Consider the following 26,243-nt stretch of genomic DNA (forward strand, 5'->3'; position numbering starts at 1 on the left):
GCATCTTGAATATCTGATGGCCTTACTATTCATCCTCTTTTCGCCCATGTGGGGTAAACTGCATTCAAGAAAAGCTGCTTATTTAGAAACCGTAAACCACTTCAGAAAGAGAATTCAATTCTCTTTCACGCCTGTCAAGATTTTTGTCGACTAAACAAGAAGGCATGCTTATAAACAGCTTGCCATCTGGTTAACTGCATTGTCAAGGAGTATTAGGGCTGGCAGAAGGGAACAGGGCAACAGTGAATGGGAGTCCCAAATTTCAGGCAATGCTTGAGAAATTCTGTAGGATCCTGCAGCAATAGTTACAATAACTGGATCATGAGAGACAATTGTTACAGAGTAGACACTGCCCACTCTGGAAGTGCTTCTGGCTTTACTTTAGCTTTTATCTATCCACAGGAGACACGTGTCCTACCACATGAATCATTTTAATTGCTTTTTTCTTAGACATTTTTATTTTCATATAGAGTTGATAAACTTGGTTTTACTTGGCTTCAAAGAACTAAATGTTAACTTTTATTTTTTGTACTTCAGGGTGTTTTTTTTTAATTTTTATGTTTAGGATATATTATGATTATTTCTTCAGAAATTTGACGATAATCAGAGAAGGGGGAAGGTTAACACAGGTTAACCAAAATGGGTTTGCTATAAACACGCAGCAAAATTTAGGCTTCACACATGTTCTTGTATGTCATTCAAATTTATAGAATTCTGCAGTCAGAGGTTGTAACATGAAATTTACTTCACTTTGTTCAATAGTTGGGGAAAACTTGGGGCTCAGTCTTTCCTTTTCACATACTTATAGTCCGATCTCTGGGGAAATTTAAGATAGCCTTGAGCAGAAATGCTGTGTAGGCTTTGGCAGATTGGGTTCCCAAGGAAGCAGACTCTGAGACAGAAATTAGCAGGCTAGAGGCTTACTAAGGAGGGCTCTTGCAATGAACACCTGTGAAAGGGATGGGAAGGAAGACAAGGATAGAGGGAAAAGTGAAGCCATGATGATGTCTCAAGAAAAGTCTAAACTGAGCCTGCCGACTGTTTGGGGGGTGCCATGACCATTCAGAGCTGATCCAAGTTGGGATAAGATGTCCAGGCCTTCATACTACCCCACAGCAGCAGTCATCATATAAGGGTGGCCTTAGGAAGAGGACAGAACCTTGGTGAATACTGTCAGTTCAGCCTCAAGCTTTCCATCAATAGCACAAGAGCACTTCCTGGAATGCCAACCACACAGGCCAAGTTTGCTATCCTTGGTACTGCCTCCACATTGGGGAACTTTTCTGGTGGCCATCCATCCTCATGGCCTGCACTCCAAACTCTTCCAATTCTCCTTTCTCTATCCACACTCAATTGTCTGTTGTTCCATCCTCTACTGGTAATTATTATATTTGGATAAGACACAAAGTCTCAGCTCTCATCATAATGGCTAGTAAACTTCACTTGAAACTAGGTAACATGTACACATTTTGGTAATGATACCCAGAATCAAAGGTATGAAGATACTGGTGGGAATTTGAAGCACAGTGAAGGATAGAGCAAAGAGTAAGGACAATAAGGAGTTCAAGCTCCTTTTAAATGACATAATTGTGTGGGTTCATCTAGTTAGCCCTACTATTAGTAATCATGAAAAATTTGTAACAGTATGTGCCTCACCAGCTCTTCCAGAGACAGAAGAAGCTCAAGAGGTAACTACTGTGTTTGAAATCTTAATTGAAGTCAAGCAACAGATGAGCATACCCAAAGTATGGCAGGATTGGTGGATCCACGCTCAAGGCTACATCATTCCTGGTCACGTGAAGCAGCATCACCGTCTGAGGATCTCGTGAAAGAGCAGGCGGAGAGATGTTTGTACACATTACAGGAGGACAGGAAAATATGTAGTTCTTCCAGGAGCGATAAAAAAGGAAAGAGATGGGAATGACAGGAAGAAATTGGGTGGAGTTAAGACAGCTAAGCACTAGGCATTGTGATGGTAACTGTAAATTAATTCTCACACCAACACTACGGCAGGTGTTTTTATTACATCACATTAGAGATAAGAAACCAAATATTAAAGGTGTTAGTTATTTAGCTAGGGAACACAGCTGGTAAGTGAATAGGCCAATATTGAACTCCAAAGGCAAGGCTATTTCCACCAGCCCATATACCCTGGGCATCCTTGAATAATTTTTAATAATAGCAGTTCAACTTTCTAGCACTTGGACAGTTCATAGTTTAAACTACTTGTTAATGCTTTTGATAACATCTTGGTTAGATGTAATTATTTTTTCATATTTTCTAAACTACACCTGATTATTGAAATTATACTCATGCAAAAAATGACTTGTATGTTTAAATGTATTTATTCATATATCTGCAAAACATGTTGCTTATTTTTCCCTAAAAATGTATGTCACACCACAATTAACTTGCCATCACTTTGATCACTTTTCTGTAAAACTTGTTTTTTATTTTGTTTCTGTTGTTTTGTGTTGCTTCAGTTGTTTATTTTGTATAAACATTTTATTTATGTTTTTCTCTCTTCTTTATGCTAGTTTGTTTGTTATTTACTTTCAGTTCACTTTTTTAAGAAAACTCACTTTATAGTAATTATTTCATTAGTTAAAGCTTTCTTTATTAAAGTAAATGATTTCAAAAACAACTCTTTGAAGTTTTGAATTTCTCTCACTCTAGAAAAATAGTTAAGATTAATAATAATGTGTTTTTACCCCAGAAGACTTCACCTTTGATTTACTTGTATTTAAGCAGTATTAGGGACATTCCTGAACTGCCAGGTAGAATTTTAATGTTTAAAAAAATATTAAATAATTTCATGATATATACTTTGATAAATTCACTTTAAAATGCTATTTTGGTCTTTTATAGAAGTAGCATAATACTTAATTAACTTTAAAAAATAATCATTGTATTAATTTGGTTACATTTTATTAAATTCCCTTTAAAGAATTAATTAACTTTTAAAATTTTCATAACAAAGAGTTAGTGAAAGACTGCCATACATAACAGTTTGTAAAAGAGATGAATAGATAATGATACCTCAATCTGAGTTCCAATGAGCACTTTCTACAACACAATTAAAAGCCATTCATTTAAAATATCAATCATTAGACTGTTGTAAATTATTGGAAAGTCTGCATTATATACACATCTTTAATAAAACAGTGTTTCATTATTAAATTCAGGTGTATCATGTAAGCACATGAAGCTATTGTTAACTGGCAGGGGTATTTAGGCAACAATTTTAAGACTATAAACATTTTGAAATTAACATCCATTGTTATCTGTTAAGTAGTAATTTTGTAAATGCTTTGAAGGTCCTGGAAAGAAGTATTTTCTAATTATTCTAAAAACTCGTCCCTTATTTATTTAAGACCAAAATTGCATTCTTTTTCAAGTTTCAATGATAAGAAGTGTCAGAGTCAAGAGTTGAAATCTGTTCTCTTTCATCAAAAATAAGCCACATTTAGCATTTTCCTGGATATTGTTTTCATAATTCCTTTTCTGTTGACTAAAGTTTAATAGCTAATGCATACAAGGCCTATAAAAATAGAAGATGCATTCAATGTTTTAAGAAACAATTTTGCTTTATAAAATTGTTATTGTAGGGAACTCTGTCTTTGATACGTTTTATAGAAATAATGTTTTATAAATATGTCTACTTAGTAATATGGCTTGAATTTCCCTATTTTGAGGGAAAGGTAATTGAGTTAATAAGAATGAGTTTTGTTTCACTTGCTTGTCTTTCTATTCATTTGCAATTTTTCAGCCATATGGATTTAAATGAATCACATTCACTGTACTGGACACTTAGCATAAATTACCCCATTGACTTCTCAGGAGTATTAGTATTCCATTTTACATATGAGGAAACTGAGGCTTAGGCACATTCAATAACAGCACACAGGTACAAAGTGGGAGTTCTTTACCATTCCACAAATCCTGCTTTTAATGAACAGGCATGTTGCTTCCCAAACATTGACTTTATTTGGTGCTATAACTTACAGCCAACATGTCAGTCTTTATAATAAAGACAACGAAACCAAGTGTTTGAATGCTTTCTCTTTTCTATCCCATATACATCATCCTGAAATTTATAAGAACATAGGACATGAGTCAGCCCAATTTACTAAAGCTAAACTTCACGGAAAATTAACAAGGATGAAATTGAATTTAAAGTCCAAAAGAACTTAAGAAATCAACCAACTCCTATGCTTTGGGCTAGAAGAAACAAGCCAGAGAGATGAATGGTTTTATCCAAGATCCAAGGGAGACATGAGGTATGTAGCCCAACTTTTTGGACATTAATTCCATATAATTTCAGAAAGTAGCTGACATCTATTGAGCATTTGGTATTGGGGAGGCCCTATGCTGTATTGTTTTTGCTAAGTTTTGTAATTTCGTTTGTACAGGTGAGGAAATTGAAGCATAAATGTGCCCAAGGCTGAAGGTTAGAATGGAACAAAAATGAATCTAGTTCTAGACAACTTTGAACTCAGAATCAAAGGAATTTATCATGTTTCAATAATTTTGTTCCTCATCCAATAAGCTATATAGAAACGGCTGTTCTCAGATGGGAGTGACCTCCATTCCAAAGCAACTGGTTTCCTCTTACTTCAGATACACCAGTGGAGTATACTGTATTCCACCTATGAGAGCTGATATATATAAAGTATTTAACAATAGAAAGATCTGGGGACCAACCTTTCAAAACAGACACTGGCCCAAATGAATAGTAATTGGTTATGGACCACGGGAATGCCAGTAGTGATTTCTAACTACCCTGAAACCAATTAAACTCTGCAGACAAGGACTAGAAGAGAAAGGATATTTCCCCCCTACCATTCAAATATCTGATATTCTGCATTTATTGAGCAATAATAAAAAGGGAAATAATGTTAATATAGACCCCGTGAGGGAGCTGCTTTGAGGCTATTTTACCTACCAGCAACAGAAAGTGTACAAAAGGGAGAAAAACAACACTACCCAGCTGAAGAGGATGTGTGTCTCTTAATTACAGCTAGATTACAAGATTAAGAATGGTATTGATTGTAAAAAGTGACTGCATGACAGCTGGTAGACTATTATATCTGCATTGCAGAGCCATTAAAATGCTCTTCCATTTGGTAGCTACGATCCCCACTATCTGTCAACCAAATGTGGATGTACGTCGTGTGTTTGGTCATGTAGAATGAAATAAAACTATGTCATTTAACAGAGAACTCTGAAACAAAGTTACTATCTTGATTTTAAAATGTTTTCACTTTCCTAATGTCTTCTGAACACTCCTTCTCAGGACCATTTGATACTCACAGTTCCTGAATAAATTTTCAGCAATAACCACACCTGTATGTGCTCGGCAGATCAGAGAGGAAATATACTACACCACAAAGGAGTCTATTATCTTCCCCTTCAATAATGCTGTTCAGTGGTGTCATGCGGGATGTCATGGCAGGTGGCATGCAGGGTCTCTAGTCCCGCTCCCCACATAAGACCGCAGGGCATGGTGAGGCCAAAAAGGCACACCCACGGAGCCATAGGCAGGGGAGACATACCACTGTAGTCTCGCTGGCGGCTAGGTTGGAGACACGGAAGCAAACATCTGCCATCACCCCACAAGGGGTCGTCCTGCACCAGTCTCGCTTGCTAGCTGCAATCCGCCGTGCTAACTGTAATCTGCTCTTGCCAGCCACCATCTTCTTGTTAGCCCCCATTTGCTGCTAGTGTAGCCACAGCAGTTGTATTAGTGGGCAATGGCTCACTGGTTACAGCTGACGGCCAACTAGCCACAGCTGATGGCCATCCAATCACAGTTGATGGCCATTTACTACCTGAGCCAGCACCTGTCTATGTGAGGCTGAGAGCCTGGGAACTGCACTCCTGGCTCTGTCCCTACAAATGGTCTCACTCACTTGGACAGAGAGCCTGGTATTATTCTGCTTTAACCTGTGATACCTCACTTTCCCCAATGTTTCCAGAAAAAGAGAATAGGGAAAATGGAAAACTCCCTGTAAGACTTGTATTGGAAATGGTTGTACAGGTATGTGGAATTTGAGATGCAAATTACCTTTAAATAGATGATCCTTTGTCATGCAGGGACCCTGGTTCGGCTCCCGCTCTTGGCAGGTGGACACAGAGCATCATGAAGCCAAAAAGGAACACCAATGGAGCCGTGGATAGGGGAGTCATACCACTATAATCTCTCTGGCAGCTGGGTCGGAGACACAGGAAGCAGGAGCCACATGATCTGCAACTTGCCATCCGCTTATCTGCCAACCAACCCACTCCACTTGTTAGCGGCAATCCACACTTGCTAGTTCAGCCACGGCAGTTATATTAGTGGCTAATGGCTACCTGGTTACAGCTAATGGCCAACTTGTCACAGCTGATGGCCATTAACCACCCAAGCCAGCACCTTTCCACGTGAGGCCGAGAGCCTAGAAACTGCTCTCTGGGACTCTGTCCCCACATCTTTACATATAATTCTGATCTTAAAATGCAAGAAGTTTGTTTTCCTCGCATAAAGTTGGCAATGTGTCACCCTGTGCCTGTGAGTTGGGTTTGGCTGAAAAATACATGGTGCTTGATTTTATATATTCAGTCCCAGCTACTGTGTTAACTGTTCTACATGACTTCAATTCTGACAACCACTATATGTATTAGACTTCACTGTCTCCATTTACAGCAAAATAATCCAATGCCTATAAACTATAGATTATTAACAATGCCAATTGGCAGGTCAATGGCAAAGGCACGTTCCCAAAATAAGTCAGCCTGAGTTAAGTCTGACTTCTTCATAACCATCACTCTCCACAGTCTCCCTCTTTATAGGATTATCCTTTCTAGAAGAGAACTATTTATTTTCATGGTAATAACCAAGATAATACAATATGCACCTTTAAATGATGTGTGCCACATTTTAGACATAGGATGTGACACAGTGAATGACTGTCACTTTTGATATTGCTGATGGAAACAAACAAAAAATAATATCTACCTCTGCTTTTACATGTGAAGAATTCATTTTGACGAGCAAACTGTCAAAATGGTTTACTTCAACTTTGTGTCTACCCATACTTTTCATGATAATGACATTTTGTTGCAAGACAATTCTTTAAGATATTTCTTTATATGCCCAGCTCAGGGCTTTGAGATTGTCTGTAAAATGTGAAAAGGACGTTCTTCAAGTCATTTTAATAGCTCTCTCAGCCTCCCTTGTGGGTGTAGACATGTCCTGATTCCTTCTAAAGCTTTCGAATCAGATTAGTGTGTGGCCAGCAAATAATCACCGAAATAAAAGTTCTGGAAAAAATAGTAATGGGTAAACCAAAAGATTTTAAAGAAAATGTACATGTTCTGCTGCTTCTTGTAAAATGCATACTGTGGTGTTTGAACAAGGCCTGTTCCACATAATTCAGAATTCCGCAGCTCTTTCTGAGGCTTATTTTTAAGTCGTCCAGCCACAGGGACAAAGTAGCTGTTATTTGAGCTGCTGCTCTGGGTGGGTGGAGCCCGTACCCCACAAGGAGCCTGATATCACTGTAGTGCCTCATGTGCTCCATTCACACTGTTTCTAAAAGGAGGTATTGGGCATCTGCCAGAGACTGGATACCATATTCAGCTTCCAATGAAACAACAATTGATAGAATGTGTGCTCTGTCTTCAGGGGTGTCAGAGAACAGCCATGAAACAGACCCATGAAAACATGTAACACAGAGGTGCTATAAATAGAAGTATTTTAAAGTTACACTGCACCGGAGGAGTCAGATGGTTGACAGGTGTGATTCAAGAAGCTTTCTCAGCCAGGTTGTGGGGGTGGTATTTGAATTGTATCCTGAAGGAGGAACATGCCAGGCAAAGGAGAAAGTGAATGTCATAGAATGAAAAGACCTTGAGCAGAATTACAGTCTGAGGAGCTTGAGATCTCTTGGAGATAGACTGAAAGCTTTTGGTCTATTCATTTTAAATATGTATCTAAAATATAACACATATGACTGAGGAGGAAATACTGGTAAGGAATGCCAGGCATGGCGTATGCTCGTATGTTACACAAGGAGTTTGATTTGTGTCTTGAAAATAAGACGATGCCACCGTCAGGTATTCTTTTTAGGTTACCTTTTGTCCCACAGTGTGTAGGAAAGGTTGAAGTGGGAACAGACTAGAGGAAGGGTCTCAACCATGTCCGAGTTAGGAAACATAGAAGCAAATGTATGTGAGAGAGCGCGAAAGTGCTGGAGCGAGGATGACTGGCTGATTATCTACATACTGGAGGGTAAGCATGTTCAAAGGTAAAGAGGCAGGAACAGCCTAGACCTTGGGTTGAATACCAGCAGCCTCTTGGAAGGACTTTTGATGATGTAAAGTTTACTCTCCTGGAAGTCTTATTCAGCACCAAAACTAACCAGGCCTCCGCAAATATCTGCTAAATGAAAAGAAAACTAACAAAGGTCCATACTACCCAAACCAGAGAGTTTGGCAGACTCTGAGCCAGCACAGTTTCATATTTGATTAGGAAAAGATTGACCCAATATGGAGGTTTAATATGTCATGGAAATGATAAGAATCCCCCTAAGGGTATATTGAAGTTTTCATCTAGTTTAGACTTCATATAAGGAAAATGGACAAATGCAATCATCAGTTGGTATGCGTCTGCTAAAATGACATCTGGTTTGGAATATAACATTAAAAAGTTTTTATCTTTAACTTTCTGTATAACTAATGAAAATAAAGCTTGTATAATATCCTCTAAAGAACACATTCTTTATTTGTGCTACAAAAAAAAAAAAAAAAAAAAGGTGTAAGTGCAGAAATCAGTCTGCTAATGCCCTAATAGATTCTGACATATGAGCATCTTCAGCAGGATCTACAAAATACTTAGAGCAACCTCTCAAGTATAAAAATATTCATTACTAAAAATAACCTGACTCAAGGCCTTTTAATAGTTCTCTTAGCTCACCCTATGGGTGTAGACATATCTGGATTCCATCTGAAGCTTTCAAATCAGATAAATGTGCAGCCATCAAATAATCACAAAAACAGAATTTCTATTACAAAATGGGAATGGCTGACCAAGGGATTTTAACCACATAAATATTTTGAGGTTTATAAAAATATTACCTTGGTTTGTGACAGTAAGTAATATATGCATCTGGAGTGAAGTTATGATATATCCATCATCAAAAAATCTTAAGCCATTGACTAAGAATTTGTCCTAAAGGCTAATCAGCCTTAAGTCAAGTCAATTTATTAACAGGCAAGAAAACAGTTAAGAAACCATGTTGTCATGCTTGGGGTTAATTCCTGACTCTGTCATTTACAGGGTTTGTGATTATGGACCAATCATTTCACTTCTCAGGAAGCTGAGTTTGAAAATCTGAAAAATTAAGAGAGTGCACCTTACAAGATTAAAGACAAAATGCAATCAAGTGTATCAAAGCATTTGGAATACAGTTTTACATACACATAAGTGCTCAGTAATTGTCAGGTGCCATTATTATTATTTTAGATTGATTCCTATTCTGGTGCATAACGGAAATTTAAGAGGTTGCCTGTGTAATTACCAAATACAATTCTTAAATTTTCAATTACTTGGTATAAATTTGAAAATTTAATTCAAATTGAGTTCTGATTTTATCAACTCACTGTCATGGTTTCATCTATTAAACAACAAGATCATCTAATATATACAACAGATGCATCATCAAATTTACCAACACGTATGTATGTCTCTTTTGTCACCTTAGATACTCTGTTGAGTTTAATGAGAACATGTTAAGTCATTACATGGGCTCTGAGACTCTAGAATGTGTTAGAACACGAGTTTATTACACAATCTGTAAGCTCCTTAGCAGTGGAGTCCTATTTTTCTCTGAATCCCTAGTAGACCATAAGATCATCCTCTGTAGAAACTGGATGAGGAGGAAATACATTGAAATGAAGAACAAATTTCTTCAGGAACACTGTAGAGTAGAAAGTATGCTTGAGTTGGCTAAGACTGTATTTTATTCATCTATGAGACCTCTGAACTCAGCCCAGTGCCTGGAACAGAGTGGAGTTTAATAAACTTCTTTGAATGAATGTTATTCCTTGACTAAGGGTCTGGTCTTTATAGAATGAGGTTTGTAACTCTTGGCAAAAGTAACAAAAAAATACATGGACATTATTTTACATGAGATCTCCCAAATGTAATATGAATCCCGTTACTACTGTCTTTCATAGCAAATTTTCCAACAGAGCTTCTACAAATAATTAATACTAGTTAACTGAAACGTCATGATTTTATTTCCTGATTCAATCTCTGTGAAATATATTATTAGTGAAATGGCCAAGAGGGGATAGAAAAAGGGGTTCTGGAAAATCATGAGATTAATCCGGAGTTGAACTTGAATAGAAACTTTTTCATGAGTGTTCTTTCAAAGTATGGGTTGATGACCTACAAAAAATTCTGAGGTTGAAAAAGACCATAACAATTCTTGAGGAAAATTGACATTTAAAACCAATAGTGTATATTATGAAATAGGAAAAAAAGACTATTCTGATTAGGTAACTACATTGGTATTTATATCCTAAACAACATATATTTCACAAATACAAAATAACATGCTCAATGTATGTGTGTTATATTTAAAAGGTATTCATAGGAACAAACAATTTAGTGGGGACATGAAGATTTCATGTAAATCCCTCACATGAAAAGGATCAAACGGCCTTAAAACACCGACGTTGTCTTCAAGGTAAGAGAAAACGAAAAATCCTTCATTCTTATCATCCTCCTGCATCATCAGGAAGCATCTCTCATTTATCTTTAACACTAAAGAGTATTGCCTATAACCCAATAAACTTACTCAGATAAACACAATGTGGTTTTCTTTTAAAATAAGCCTTTACTGAATATATCAACAAGGTACTGTATAGTGTAGAGTGAAATTTGTAGTTAACAACGTGTGCGACATGGTAGGTCTCAGAGGATGTGTGATGCAGAATCTTCCAGCCCCTTGCAGTCCCTTGTCAGCGAGAACGCACTAAACACAAACCAGAAGCAAATCAACATATGGTTTAAACAATAACAAATCATTAGGATTAACTTTCAGTGAAGATATACTGGTCCTATGAGGGACACACAGTGGCAATGATTTCTTCACCTTGCCTTGAAAAGGTTTAAATCTTACATCCCATAGATATCTTTACAAATGTCCCAGCGTGTGCGTGTGTGTGTGTGTGTGTGTGTGTGTACATGCACATGTGTTTTATACTAGTTTAAAAATGTCTGTTGCGATGGCCTTGCTTTGTGCTCTTTTGGTGAGTGTGCTGTTAGAGAAACAAAAACTTTAGCAAAATAATCTGAATTGTGTGTTATAACAACAGTATTATATGTGTACAAAAGTTTCTCCCCACAATCAGTGACAAGCATCCCCCATCGCCAACAGTTCTAATTCGACCTTCCTGAAGAAATTAGAGAAGGAGGTAAGCTACAGCTTCCTACATTAGCATTTTGACTTAAAAAAAAAAAAAATAAATAAGAGCATTGGCAAGATTCGACAAGACTAAGAACTAGAACGGGTTCTTTTTGTTTGTTTGTTTTATGTATATATGTATCTCTTTCCCATTGGGGCACTCTTTTCTGCTTTGCTTTCCCACGCAGCTGGAAATGTAAGTCATGAGCAAAACCATTCTTCTCACGTTCTAAAAGCAAAACTTAATGTCTCCTTGTTCTAGGTTAGAGAAAAATGCTATAAGCAAAGACATCAATGGAAATTAACCACTTCACTGTCAAAAGTTGCAATGGGCTCTGCAGCTAAGGTTGGTTGGTCAAGGCCACCTCTGCCCCCTGTGGGTTACAACAATATCGCCTTTTGTTTAGAATGGATGCTCTGCTAACAATATGAAGAGCGTGTCCTCCTCAGTGGGGAAGGAAATTCTGACTCCTGTGAAATGACGAAGACCCTTAAGGTCTGTACTAGTAGGAAATGGATCAATAATATTAGCTACTTCATTACTACCTTTTACCAGACTGGTCACATTACACACCTTTTTGTTTTTAACCTCAGGAAAAAGAAAATATCTAATATATTTTAACCAATATCCAGAAAATTAGAAATAGCATTGTTTCTCACAGGGTAGAATGTTTTCCACTTGTTACACAAGGACAATAGGCAGGGGAATACATTCTTTGTCTCTCCCTGCGATTGTCCCGTGATGGGCCGCTAACGCATTTGATGGTTTTGAGGAAAGCCCAGGGTCTGTCCATGATCGAACACATCTTTCCAAACAAGTGGGTATAAATGACAGCCCTGGGAATGAATAACGGTCAATGATATGTGTGATCATGGCTATGTCTTTTCCTCTTAGAATTTCCTCTGCGTGGTCACATACTGTCTCAGATCACCTCATTTGGTCAGCATCAAGTTCTTTATAAACCAGTGAGGATGGCTTTGTTCATGCTCTTGGCCTGCACCTTCAACCTTGACTCTTGACCTCAAAATATAGTAATGCCAGCAAGAAAGGCCCAGAGACAGTGCAGATGTATTAACAAAAGTCATTCTCATGACTAAAAATGTCAATCAAAACATAATCCACCACTGATGGTTGTTCAGTGATTTTCCTAAGACACATCAGACATTAGAAATCCCATAATGTGCTTTTTATCCTGGTGTAGGTGAGAGCCTCAGGGATGCTATGACAAATGGGGGATTGATTTTCATTTTAGCCATCTTTGTCATGTAGTGCACAAGATCAAACTAAAGTCTGTAACTAGATACTATCTCTTTAGGAACACCTTCTAGCAAAGGAACCTCTTCAGATTACCCTAACCATTTCACATGACTAGGTCCCCGTGGTACCACTTAAGTCCTAAATAGTTCTGTGAATCCCACAAAACATTATAGAAGCCTCTCCAACCTTGATCTTCTTGGCTCAGAGCAAAGATATTTCAGCAACCAAGTATCCTACTAGGGGTTATACACACAACACTAATAAATGAGAAAGGCTATTTTGTGGATAAAAGTGGGGAAAAAACTGTCAAAAGTCAGAGTACCATCATTTGAACACTTAGTTCTATCTACACAGCCCAGGGGAAGAGGACAGTGGAAGGGAATTATCCAGTTAAATACACAAAACCCCATGTCATTGTCCTGAATTTTAGATGGCTTACTGATACACGGATCACCTTCATGGACTGCCTTATCCCTTCATTATGTGGACCCAGCTTTAAAAGCGCAAAGGCCAAAACTAACTAGCTAATAGACTAAAATGGAAACCAAAATCACTGTAGAATTAATTCAAATTAATTTGCAGCTAATTTCAGCTCAACTGACTGCACAGTTTCAATTCTTGTGTCTACAACATTATATCTTCAGTTATATTTTCTGCTTATTCTGTGGGACAAGGGAGATTAAAACATATAAGCTGGGGTTATATTATTAAGGAAAATAAAGCTCTTACTATAAAGAAAAACTTGCATAGCATTTCATACCTAAACTTTTACAAAGACGACAAATCACAGTTCTATTTTGTTTAGAGAGAGAGAGAAAGAGAACAAAACTATTGTGACATTAACTTCATGGGCCCCTAAAATAATGGCCAATGGTAAAGGAAATAGGCAACACAGAGTGAAATCCCTAAATTTAATCTTGAAAAGAATTCAAGGGTGTCTTTTATAGATAATGTATGTAATCTATAGCCCTTCTACATCTCAGGGTTGAAAAGGAATAAATTATATATGCTTTCCGAAGATTGGCATTGCTTAAAAAATATTTGGAATAAAGCAGGGACTTCCCTCTCTTCTCTCTGCCCTTTGCTCTGTGTCCACTCTGCCAAGACGAGGGCAACAAACCCTGGCTCTCTCACTTGGTCATTTTTCATCTGGTATCCTGTTATTATAAGATTGATGATCCCTCCACAATTCCCAAAGAAGAGGAACATCCGAGATTGAAAAGGAATACATGAAATTTCAAAATTAGGACAGTATCAAAGTCAGTCCAAGGTGAAAACTCAATATTGCTCTTAAAACAAACAAACAAACAAACAAACAAAAACATTATTTCGACCAGCTTTGATGTGTCCTTACAGAATTATTACCAGTGAAAATAAGTATACATTTTAAAGTATGTAAATATAGATGGATATTCTGTGCAACCAAAACTGGCATCTGTAATTTTCTTTCAAATTTTGAGCAGAGGGGGGAAGAAACAACAAATGAAGCATAACACAGCTAATTATGAAAATACATGTGAGGTGATTGGAAGACAAGAATTTGTGAGGGAATAAAGGTATTAATTCAAGCTATTTCAACATGATACTAACAAAGGCAGTTGACATAGTATAGTAGAACCACTGATCACTTGCTTTTGTCTAAATGGTATCAATAATTTTTAAATAATAAGTGGTTTTAGTATATTGCAAACATTAATCCCTTGTCGGTCTAAATATCATGTTGACATAGCTGCAATGAAGCTACCCAAATAATTCTCATTATCAAAAATAATTCCATTCAATATAATCTTCCCATTATTTTATTAGCCTCTTCTAAAAAAAGTATTCTAGAATATATCTCTGTTGAAGGTGATTCAACCTGACATATACTTTGAACAGTAACGCTTTTAAAGGGAGTTTTCTTGCCTGGACATCATTCCTGTCCCTGAAGATGACTAAAATCAGACCCACATTTCTAACTGTTATCACATAGGACTGGGGAAACATGAGGAATGATTTCTAAGTTCCCAGTCGGAAAGCCAACACCCAGGTTTAAGGGTCTTTTCAAAGCTCCTGCCATTTTCTTGATTCTGTCAGGTTGGGTTAATTTATCTCACAGGAACTGACTTCCTTGTGATGCTTTCTCCATTTCCTGTTTTGGGTCAAGTCAGGGTAAACTACCTCCTTTCTTATATTTGGGAATTTTTAACTTTTCTTCCAGATCAGGAAGTATAGAAATAGCATGGAGATATCTGGGCCATTTCTTGTTTGAACCCTATTATTTATCCGACCATGATGAGTCCATTTTAATCCGCCCTCTCATCTTCCTACCAGCTCTAGGAAAGGAATTTTTTCTGACAGCTTCGACGGCAAAGTGGTTAGTGGGCCTCATAAGGAAGAATCACTCGTTCTTTTGCCTTGGCGTTGGGTTCTCTTTGTACAACCCTGTACAGTACTTCAGCAACTATTTTTTTTTTTAAGATTTAAAAAGCAAAGAGTTACAAAACTGTTTGTAATTAACTTGAAATAGAAAAGATAGCACTTTTTTTTAAATCCCATTATATAGTACACCGTATAAATTACAGAGTATTCAAATGCACAAATGCATCTGTGTAACATTTATCAAATGTAATTTGCGTGTCTTTACGTGCACACACGTGTGTGTTCTCAAGAGTGTTACTGTCCGCCTTGATGACGCTGGACCTCTGGCTGTCACGTATGGCAGTGCTCCAGGTCTGGCACACTGCTGTTGCAGTATCGCATGTTATTGGGGATATGGCAGTCTGTGTAATTAATGCCCCCGTTCGGGGTGTAAATGGGCTGCAGTCTGAAATCTCCTTTAAGGAGTTGATCGTTATTTAAAGAGACGATCTGAAAGCTGGTTTCTGTCATCTCCAGGATGGAATTGTCCTTCTTCGTGCCTGCCTCGCAGTAGTCATCTTTCCGCCGGCCTCGGTTGTATTTCCACTTCTGGGAGGTGTAGCGCCCCTTTTTGTGCATGTGCCAGCAAAAGACGCTGAGCAAGACCACGAGCACAAATATCACTGCACCCCCGATCAGGCCCGCCAGCAGAAACGGGGAGCCCATGCTGTGGGAAGTTGTCTGCTCGTGGCTGGAAGCCGTGTTACTGCCATTGTTCAAATAGGAGGCATGGGTGGTGGCCTCAGAACAAATGGTATCTTCTACAGCTCGGTAGTTAAAAGCATCCAGTGGCACTAAACAAATCCGATAGGTGGATCTGGGCTCCAAATTGACCAGGCTCAAATGTTGCTTCTCACCACTGAGTATGCGTTCCTGAACAATGCCCCCTACTAAACTGTGGCCCATTTTCACCCATGTGAGTTTGTATGCCATCACAGTAAAAAGAGAGAGCCAGCTGACTTGAATGGATGTGTCATTCACAAAATGGATAGACAGTTGGATCCGTTCGGAAATAGGTGGAGTCACTCTTTCTCTGCCATCCCAGTCAGGAATCGTGGGAAGTTTCGAGGTGGTAGGTGTTGGAGGCGGATAGCTTCTGCTAGGGGTTGGGACGGAGAGTGTGGGAGGCTGAGTTGTTGGAGAAGCTGTACTTGGGGCTGGGGTGAAGAGAGGCAGGCCAGGGGTCGTGGTGGGACATGACAAAAGATTCATATTCAACTCCCTGACAGCCATCCCCCGGACTTGTTCAGGACCTTGGCACATGAAACCTCGCACGTTGAGAGATGAAGGGATGTATTTGAGCCACTCTGTGACCCACTTAATACTGCAGTCACAAAACCAAGGGTTATTCCGAGCAGTGAGCTGCTTCAGGTTGGAGAGATTATCGAAGACCCCTTGCGTCAACATGCGCAGTTGGTTGTTGGATATATCCAGCCGTTCCAGCTTACGGAGATTTGAGAAGGCTGTCAAAGGGATGTGGTTTATCTGGTTGTCCTGCAGACAGAGGCGGATCAGATGCGTACCTGGGAGATCCGGTGGGGGGTGGGAGAGTGAATTCCTCACGATTGAAAATTCCTTGAGCTTGGTAAGATGGCTGAAGGTGCCCTCAGCAATGCCCTTGTTGGTCAGGAGGTTCCCGTCCACAATCAGACGCTCCAAGCTCGTGAGGTTCTGAAAGGCCATGTCTGATATGACAGCAATTCTATTTTCATCCACTCTCAGCTCTTGCAAGTCCACGGGAAGCCCAACAGGCACACTGCTCAGGTGATTCTTGGATAGAAACAACAACTTGAGGCTAATAGCCTCCCGGAAGGCCCCGTCTTCCACCCCCACTGTGGATATAGAATTGTCATCCAGGTGCAGCTCTTCGAGCTTCAAGAGCTGGGCCAGGGCCGCTCGTGAAATGGTCTGAATATTGTTTTCCTGCAAATGGAGAACTCGGACGTTCTTGGGAAGGTTCATGGGGAACTCATCCAGTTGGTTGCCGTAAAGGTAGACCGTGTGCACCGACTGTACGTTGTGCAGTTCTGCAGGAAATCCAGCATTATTAATTTGGTTGTTGTGGAGGTAGAGTACGGTTACGCCCTCCGGGATCCCAAGAGGCACTGAGGTCAAGCTTCGCTCGTTACAGTAGACAAAGTTCTTGTCGCAGCGACACACGCTGGGGCAAGCCAGGAGTTTGGACACTTGTGAGTAGAGCCCCAGGGAAATGACAAGCCAAGATTTCAGGAAAAAAGCCCCATGGCTGGGCCACTGTGTGGTCTGTAGGCCCATTTCTGATGTACAGAAAGAAAATACAATGTGGTGGGGAAAAGAAAAAAAAATAGAGAGCAAAACCAAAATGACTGGATGAGGTTCTGTCAAAGTCCAGAACTCCAACTAGAGGAAAAGTCCTGAAGACCCACGGTAAAGAATCTTCCTGTGGTCTCTGGTCTTATCAGCCTGTATTGCCCTCCTTGTTATTGTCCTCCATGTGCCAAAAAAACAAACAACAACAACAAAAAATATATATATATATATTCAATAGAGAGAATTTTCCACACGGGCAATGAATGAAGCCAAGTTATCAGTGGTCAACAGGGGCCCAGCTGGGCACGCAGAACTCCCTTCTTCTATTGTAGGTCAGGTCAGTGTTGATCAGCCTATGAACTTCTTGGTTTAGCTCAATGTGCAATCTGTTGTAGAAAGTAGAAAGAAAAGAGTCAGTTCAGGGCAGTAATGGAAGGAGTGCTGATCTGACTGTACACCTTTCAAGAACGACATGACTGGGTCTAAATGACTAAAGGCATGTGATTTGTGTTAAGTGATACTTTAAGTTTAGTTGAAAAGGTATTCAAGAAATGAAAATGACTCAATTACCTTCAAAAGAAAACCGTACTGTTACCTCTCACTATCAGTGATCCTATTGTGAATTTTACAATCCCAATCAGTACTTTCTCATACGTATGCATTTGCATAACCAAATAGACAGGTGCACCAGGCACCTTGCTGAATCAATCCACTGACTCAAACAATGATGATCACCTACAAATCCAACTGGTCACAGTCTTGTGTCAAGACGAAACAAGTGACTTAGCGACTAATAAAATTTAAGGGGAAAAAAAATATGAAACACTTTCCAGTTATAAATTAACAAATACAAAATAGGGACTGACAAAGTCATTTCAAGGACACACCCCTTTAATCTGACCCTGACTAAGCAGTATAAACTTAATGCACAGAAAAAAGCATGTGTGAAAGCAGAGAGAAGACTTTTTTCCCCACGTTTTGCTTCCTCTCATCTTCCTCTTCCTCCAAAATAGCTTACACTCCAGTTACCAAATAGAATAACCAAATTGCAGGCCATGCCACATTTCCACTTATCCCCTCTTTCGGGACTTCCAGGTGCACACGAGATACACTGATGTGGTCCCTTTGAGAAGCTCATGACTGGGAATACATTGTTTTTCGACAACACAACCTTTCTCCTATCTGTGAGTTTCTTCTTCTTTTAAAGAAGGACTTTCAGCAAATTTTGAAATAATAGAAGACACAGTTGGGGAAGTAAAGGCAACCCACAGATAGTAATCGTGCCTTCTTGCTCCTGAACGTGTTCCATCTGTTTTTAGATTAAAGAGGTAAAGAAGTTAATTGAAAGGTGCCAGATTTGATTTTCCTACAAAATAAGCTAACATGACAGGACATGGCAAGCTACGACTCTCTTAATTCTCACCAATACCTAGAGATTGAAATAACTTATATCTAAAAGCACAGAGGAACTATTTGAAACTGTCCCCTTAACTATCTTTAGAAACATAATTTAAAAAGAGAAAAAAAAATTAAGTGTCAAGGATATTTTAAATTTGTTCTATAAAATATTGTGAACCATCTAAAAAAATGCCTTTGATAACCAGACATGGTAAAATCCATTTTTTTATTATTCAGAAACCTTAAAAAGGTGGGGGGGAGTCTCTTTCTAGGCAAAAACAGATAAATATGATACTTTATAATAATCAAGCATTATTTGTTAAACTTACAAATGTATGGTTTGCCACTGACGAGGAGCCATCCCCTCTGGTAAAATCCCTATATGGAATTTATAATACAACCAAGAGAGGTATAGGAAAATGGCTGAAATGCCATCAGCTTGGTGCCATCTATAGCCTTCAAAGTTTCACACCATCTCAATGTTCCTAGTAGCTCGCTACTCAGGTGTGACCCCTGGTCTGGCAGCATAAGTTTGACCTCGGAAGTTGTTGGAAACCCAGAATCTTCATGTTAGTGAGAGCCTAGGGTGAACATTAAAATTTGAGAAGCACTACTCTAAACAGTGCCATCTTATTTGATCACTCAAATGTTTTAATTTAATGTGAAATATGTGTGAGAGCATGTCAAATGACTCTTTTGTAAGGAGTAAAGGCATATAAGGCATACAAATCACTTCTGTCTCTAAGAAATAGTCTCAAATTATACATGTCAATGACATCTTATAGGTGGAGCAGTGTTATGACTATGTATGTCCCTTGGACCCAGTGGACTCTTGAAAAATGTTTGAATGACAAGCACTGATGTCTGGTAGGAGCTTCAAGAGCTGTTTGTAATCAGAGGAGCCCATTTTTATAAAACACGATTTATTTGAGAACAAAAAACTGTTTGATGTTATTAGCATTCACTCTTCAAAAGAGGGAGGAAAGTGCGACCAAAAGAATAGAACTTAATACATTTTTCAGTATTCCATAGTAATCTTCAAAGTGTGATGGCAGCACAAAGTGAACAGAATTAGCTGTTCTGGGGGGAAAAACAGCTGTTCCAGGTTCTCTAAGTGCCTATGTAAAAATAATAGATGTTTAACTGTGCTTACATGCCAAGTTGTAGGGCCTAGAAAACAATAAACCAATACTTGAGGATGACAGAATTGACTTCGGAAGTTAGTCAGCTAGCAACATCAAGGCAATAATCATTGGGAGTTAACAAAGTGTCAGGGAGGGACCTGGGGACTCGACGTATTCAAACTGTAAATTTTCCACTTGCCTGAGATGTGTCCTGTGGAGGAGGAGAGAGAAAGGCCCATCAGCCAACCCTCTGTCCCAGGTAGTCATTGTCCCCTTGCAGGTGGGACTTACTTAGGATTGGTTCCCTTATAGTTATGTAATAAAAGGCTGTGGTCCTGAAGAAAGCTCCTCATAGGATTCCATGGGCCATACTGTCCCTGTTTATCCACCTTCATAGGGAAAAAGTCCCATCTAGATCACAGTGGGTTGATCAGCTATGTGACAAGTACAATTTCTTCCTTGCTTCCTTCCTCTCCTTCTTTTTCTTTTTTTTACAAAATATATTCTGTTCCTTTTCTTAAAGTTAGGTATGCCCCCCCCATACCTTTTTACATTTGTTGTACTTGCAAAAATATTTTAAAATATGTGTATGTATATTTGTATGTGCACAGAAAACATTTACAAATACGAGTCGATTACAGAAAGTTGGACAATTATGAATGAAAACCAACTCTCAGAGTTTTCTTTGAGCTTCTTGGGAACCCCACAAAATAACTGTGCATGGTAGATTTGTTCTCATCCTTGGATCAACAGCAACCTATATATTATGTCAACCAATATATTGTATCTTTGTTCAAAATAGTGCAAGTGGAAAATTATAAACACATAGGGGAAAAAAAAAACATTTTTAAATTTCAGTAGGCTACAATTTCCTCTATATTTTCAGCTCTAATTCCTACTGCATACTGAGGGCAGATATCCTTTTATACCTTAAGCTGGAAACTGTATTTAGAGAGAAAGTAGTATAGTGTAATTGTCAAAAGCCTAAGCCCTGAGTTCTCATCCTACCTCTGACACCTGGGTAACTGTAGGATTTTGGGTAAATTACTTAACCTTTTAAGTCTTAGTCTCCTCATATGAGAAATGAGGATAATGATAGATCCTAATTCACAACACTCTTGAGAGGATTAAGTAGGATAATATTTGTGCAAAGCTTATATGGTGTCTGACATACGGCAGGAATGTGATAATTATAAACTATTATTCTCTGTGTACCTGTTACTGATAGTAATATCCAAAGAGGTGAATCCCAATATGTAGAGCAAAAATAAAATCACCATTGACCTGCCAAGTTCTGTGCACTTTCACTTACCTCAGGATGTCTCAACCTCAGCACTACTGACATTGTGGGCCCAACAATTCCTTTGTTGTGGGGCTGCCATGAGCACCCAAACATATCTGCAGACATTGCCATATGAGGTCTGACACTTAAGTTTGCAAACTCATCTTAGAAAAAGTGCTACATAACTCATTGCTGAATATCACTATGGTCACCTTCTAATTACTCCCCTTGGGAAGCTATGCACTGATGCCAGCACCTAGTCCTCCCTTCAAAGCAATTTTGGAACTCTTTCTGGAATGACCATCAGAGCTGTCATTGTATGATGCTTGATGTCCTGTATGTCATCCAAATGTCTTCCTTTCAATATTTCCTTTATCTTTGGGTAAAGAAAGAAGTCATTGGGGGCGAGATCAGGTGAGTAGGGAGGGTGTTCCAATACAGTTATTTGTTTACTGGCTAAAAACTCCCTCACAGACAGTGCCATGTGAGCTGGTGCATTGTCGTGATGCAAGAGCCATGCATTGCTGGCAAAAAGTTCAGGACGTCTAACTTTTTCATGCAGCCTTTCAGCACTTCCAAGTAGTAAACTTGGTTAACTGTTTGTCCAGTTGGTACAAATTCATAATGAATAAAAAAGGTTAGCAACATCGTTGCAACAAGTTCGCGAACTTAATTGTCGGACCTCGTATATGTCCCCTGGGGTGGCAAAACCTCCCCCAAGTTGAAAGTCACGGACCTGTACCATCTTCTAAGTACCTTAGAAGGTTAACATTATTATTCTGATTTTATAGAGAACACTGAAGATCCATTTCTAATAAACAGAACCTAAAAATGCTCCTTGCCACGGACACCAGAAAAGCATGAAAATGCAATGTTTTTCATTCATTTATTCAACCTGTATTTTTGGGGCACTAGAATGAGGACACAGTCTTTTGCGGAGCTGATGTGATTTTTGGGCTTCCTGAGGCTTAGTTTCCAGAGGGGAGAGAAATGACTAAGCAGGGGATTACGGTACTGTGTGAAAAGCTCTAACTTAGTCCAGCAGGTATCAGGAAAAGAGCTAAGGGGAAGGATTGTCTATGTGATGATCTGAAGGACACGAATGTGCAAGCCCAGGAAGAAATCTGAGAAGCTCTGCACAAAGATCCAAGCTGGTTATAATGTGGATCGAGATGCGCAACCCAGCTCAGCCGAGGGAAGGAACTAAACTTTGACTGCACAGGACTTTCCCCCCGTCTGCTTTGCACTGAGGTAGTCCTTCCTGTTCCCAGTAAATAATAAACGAACCTATGTTTCAAAATAATTAGCCATTTCATTTGTGAGTCTCTAACTGTTGGGAATAAAAAGATTGTGCTTTATAAGATGAATTTCAAATATTAAGAGCAAAATTTCTTTTTATTTTCTTTTTTTTTTTTTTCTTTCTTTCTTTCCTATTTGTTTCAATGCTGCATTGAACACATTTCCCCTGCAGGAAACTGGAGATTATGAAGAATGGCTTAATGGAAGGTGCTCGGTAAAAATAGAAATTTTCATTTAAAAGCTGAAAACACAGTTTGAAAAGCCTGAGTGTAAATCAACATCGAAGAAACGCTTTTTGGAGACAGCGAGACCCTGGCTCTGCCAGTCCGTTAAAGATGACAGGACCAGCAGAGGTTATTCCAGGCTACTTTACTTTAACTCTTTTCATAGGAAACAAGACTCAAAGCACAAATCATGTAAAAGCTTCCTGCAAAGTGTTTCTCTCCTAGTGCTTCCTAAGAAGGGGTTTTTTGTTTGTTTGTTGTTGTTTTTTTAGTTAATTCCAGGAGCCCATATTCCAGGAGAGCTTAGTAAACTCAGACTATAAAAACCATAGTACAGAAAATCGGAACTGTCAATAAGCATGCCCGGTTGCATAATATAATGATACTAGGACAAAACTAATAAAACCTTAATGTTTTCAGCATTGGCTAGATTGTGACAAGACAGCACATTGCATGAAGTGACACAAATGAGAAAGCTAACACGAAGAGGGGTTCTCCTACAAAAGTATCGTAGGGTACATCCCACTTAGAGCTTCTGGAGTTAGGCAGTTCATGCTTAAAATCCGACACACACAGGTGCAGGAGCCTAAGTTTACTACAAATGTCTTTATTACAATCTGGAAACACTAAAGCAATTTATAGATCTTGTACACATTTCCACATTCCTGAAGATAGGTTATAAATACTGTTCGTACAACAATCAGGAGAGTTCAATAGTTAGCTGGCCAAGATGTGGGGATTCACAAAGGAATTTGGGGAAAATATAAAAGTAGACACCCCCTAACTGGAAACCGTTTTTCCATCTCATTCACTGAAACTCAACCAAGCCCTTAAAGTTTCTCATTAGACAAACATTTTTTTCTTTGCTAAAACAAAGAGAGAAAGAAGGGAAGAGAGAAGGAGGGAAGGAAAGAAAGGAAACACTTTAACAGTTGACAATTTCCTGGCTCCAGTCCGTCTAGAATTGAAAACATTAAAATTGGACTTACAAAAAAAAAAAAAAGCTATTCTCCTGGCAAGCATAAAGCTAACACATTTGAAGAGTTGTTCTCACAAGATTTCCAATGCAGTTGGTTCAAATAATAAGGATAAGTTTAGAACAAGCAACTAGTGTTACAAACTCAAATGCATAACCTTTGAAGACACATTCATTACTGCCACAGACTGCTCTCAATTTCTTAATCCACTGGGGAGCTTCCACTGACCATCCCGTGGGTCCATTAAAATCTGCATAATTTAGGACTGCAAAACTGGGCCTTCAGGGTGTTCAATAAACCCAGTGGTGAGCAGACACTAAAAGAGAAGAATTTTATTAAGACAGCACCAACAGAATTAAAGAAAAAAGGGTATGGTCCACAAAGGATGAACTCCCTACAGCTCACATCTATATACTTTCAGTACATTTCAAAGGGTTCATTGAAGTTCACTCATTCATTGTTCAAACAGATACTGAACACCACGTGTTTCAGGCATAGAAAATAGCTGATTTATAAACTCTTATTTTGGGGAGAGATCTTTCCCATCATCTCATGCAGTGATTCCCCCAAACCCAAGGTTAATCCAAAGCACTAGGGGAAGGTGATAAAAAAATGAAGGTTTCTAGGTCCTGCCCTTGCAGATTCTGATTTGATAGGTCTGCAAAGAAGGCTGGGCATGTACATTTTGTCAGCTTTCCCCATTTGTATCTGATGATCAGCCACTTTAAGTTTCGGCTACCCAGGCACTCACTATCAGGAATTGCTTTCAGAGCATTGAGACAACTGGTCCTTCTCTCTCTGGGGTCAGACCAACATGTGAGAGGTGGAGTGGTGGCATGGTGGTGTATAAGGAGCAAAGAATTTAGCTTTGACCTCAGCTCAGCCACTCATTGATGGCATGACAATAGTCACCTGACAACCTTTCTGAACCTCACTTTATTTTGTCTCAAGAAAGGATAGTAAGTCGTACTTACGAAATTGTTGGGAAGACAAGATAAGGCATGTCGAGTTACTAAGAGTGCCAAGTAGTGATTAAATACATTCCATACACTGATTTAAGAGAGGTGAGATGGTGCAGTGAGCATGAGCTGGGATCTGGGGACAGGTGTCCTGAACAACTTTCTCACTTACTAGCTGTGCTAACTTGGGAACATTACTTTACCTTCCTGTACCCCACATAACTCATATATAAGTAGAGAAAAGGATGTATTATTCACTTGTGGATGTTGTAGGACTACAAATCACTTAGAATATTGTCTAACACATAGAAAACATAAACTCATTGTGTGCTGGTCATTCCTATCACTAGCTTAATAACAACAGTGGATACTACTCAGCCATGAAAAAGAATGAAATCATGCATTTCTGACAACATGGATGGACTGTGAAGGTATTATGTTAAGGAAGTAAGTCAGAGAAAGACATCTACAACATGTTTTTACAAATAGGTAGAATTTAAAACAAAACACAAACAAATTCATATAACACTGGTGGTTATCAGAGGGGCGGGCTGAGGGAGAAAAAACTGGGTGAATGGAGTCAACTGTATGGAGAAAGATGGTAAATAGAATTGTAGTGATGATCACTTTGTAGTGAACACAGATGTCAAGTTACATGTTATAACCCTGAAAGTTATATAATATTATATACCAATTTTACTGCAGTAAAGAAAATAAAAATAACAAGTAACGAAAAGTCTCCTGCTCCAGGCAGCTTTTGTCCCTAAATTTGGTAGAGTTTCGGTTCTTTTAAATCCATCAAATTTCACTTTCCTCTAACTTTCATTCATTATTTTGATCACAATTTCTTTCCTTTGGAGATACACACCTACACCTTCCCAGCCATCAATCCTGCAACTATGTGGACATATTTATTGGCTTTCTGCGATCTTCTCCTCTCCTGTGTAAATGTCCCATTTCTTTCATTTCCTCCAGACTCTTGGCAATTCTGATGCCTTCACTGGTAACGTTTTCTTGATATGTGTGGCCCAGAATGGAAAACAAGACACAATGTAGTCTGATCAGCACCAAGGACAGCCTAGCATATACTTGAGGAGTGACCTCTCCTTGCCATGGAGCTAATTACTAAAACGGTAACTATGGCATGGCCCCTGGTGTTGAGTAGAAGTTCATTTCAGATCAAATAACTCTTTGCACAAAGCTCTTTACAATTCCAAAAGCATTTCAATATTTCATTTCATTTAATCACACAACAACTAACAGGAAATATGTATACTGACTTTGAATGAAGTCCATAGAGATAAAGCAATTTGCCTGAAGCCATATAGATAGTTTAGATAGAAGATGGTATTGTACATTTTCCATAAGAAAATACTCGCTTTGAGTATGATTTTCTTATGAATGGTATTAAAACCAACACCAACTTCTCTGAAAAAATGAAAGCTCCCCCTACTGCTTCAATTTACAAAACTAGCAATAGCCTAGTACTTGAAGCAGGTAACACTTCCAAGCTGGACCGGTGCATACGTAAAGGGTGATTAGCCAGGGACCTGCGATCCACTCTCCTCACGTCACGACAA

At 38.8% G+C, this 26,243-nt stretch overlaps 1 protein-coding gene across 3 annotated transcripts in view; it reads right to left on the reverse strand.

The window, feature by feature from the left end:
* Nucleotides 1-3,917: 3,917 nt before the first annotated feature.
* The window catches only part of FLRT2 (fibronectin leucine rich transmembrane protein 2), a 99,824-nt gene continuing 77,498 nt past the window's right edge, over nt 3,918-26,243 (reverse strand). For all 3 annotated transcript variants that reach the window (XM_019731118.2, XM_019731120.2, XM_019731121.2), the window contains one exon: nt 3,918-17,786. In XM_019731118.2, coding sequence (XP_019586677.1) covers nt 15,403-17,385 — 1,983 coding nt within the window. In that variant the 5' untranslated portion in view covers nt 17,386-17,786 and the 3' untranslated portion in view covers nt 3,918-15,402. The remainder of the gene's footprint in view (nt 17,787-26,243) is intronic.

The sequence above is a fragment of the Rhinolophus sinicus genome, linkage group LG03, assembly GCF_036562045.2.
Source record: "Rhinolophus sinicus isolate RSC01 linkage group LG03, ASM3656204v1, whole genome shotgun sequence".
In the NCBI taxonomy this organism is placed as follows: Eukaryota; Metazoa; Chordata; class Mammalia; order Chiroptera; family Rhinolophidae; genus Rhinolophus; species Rhinolophus sinicus.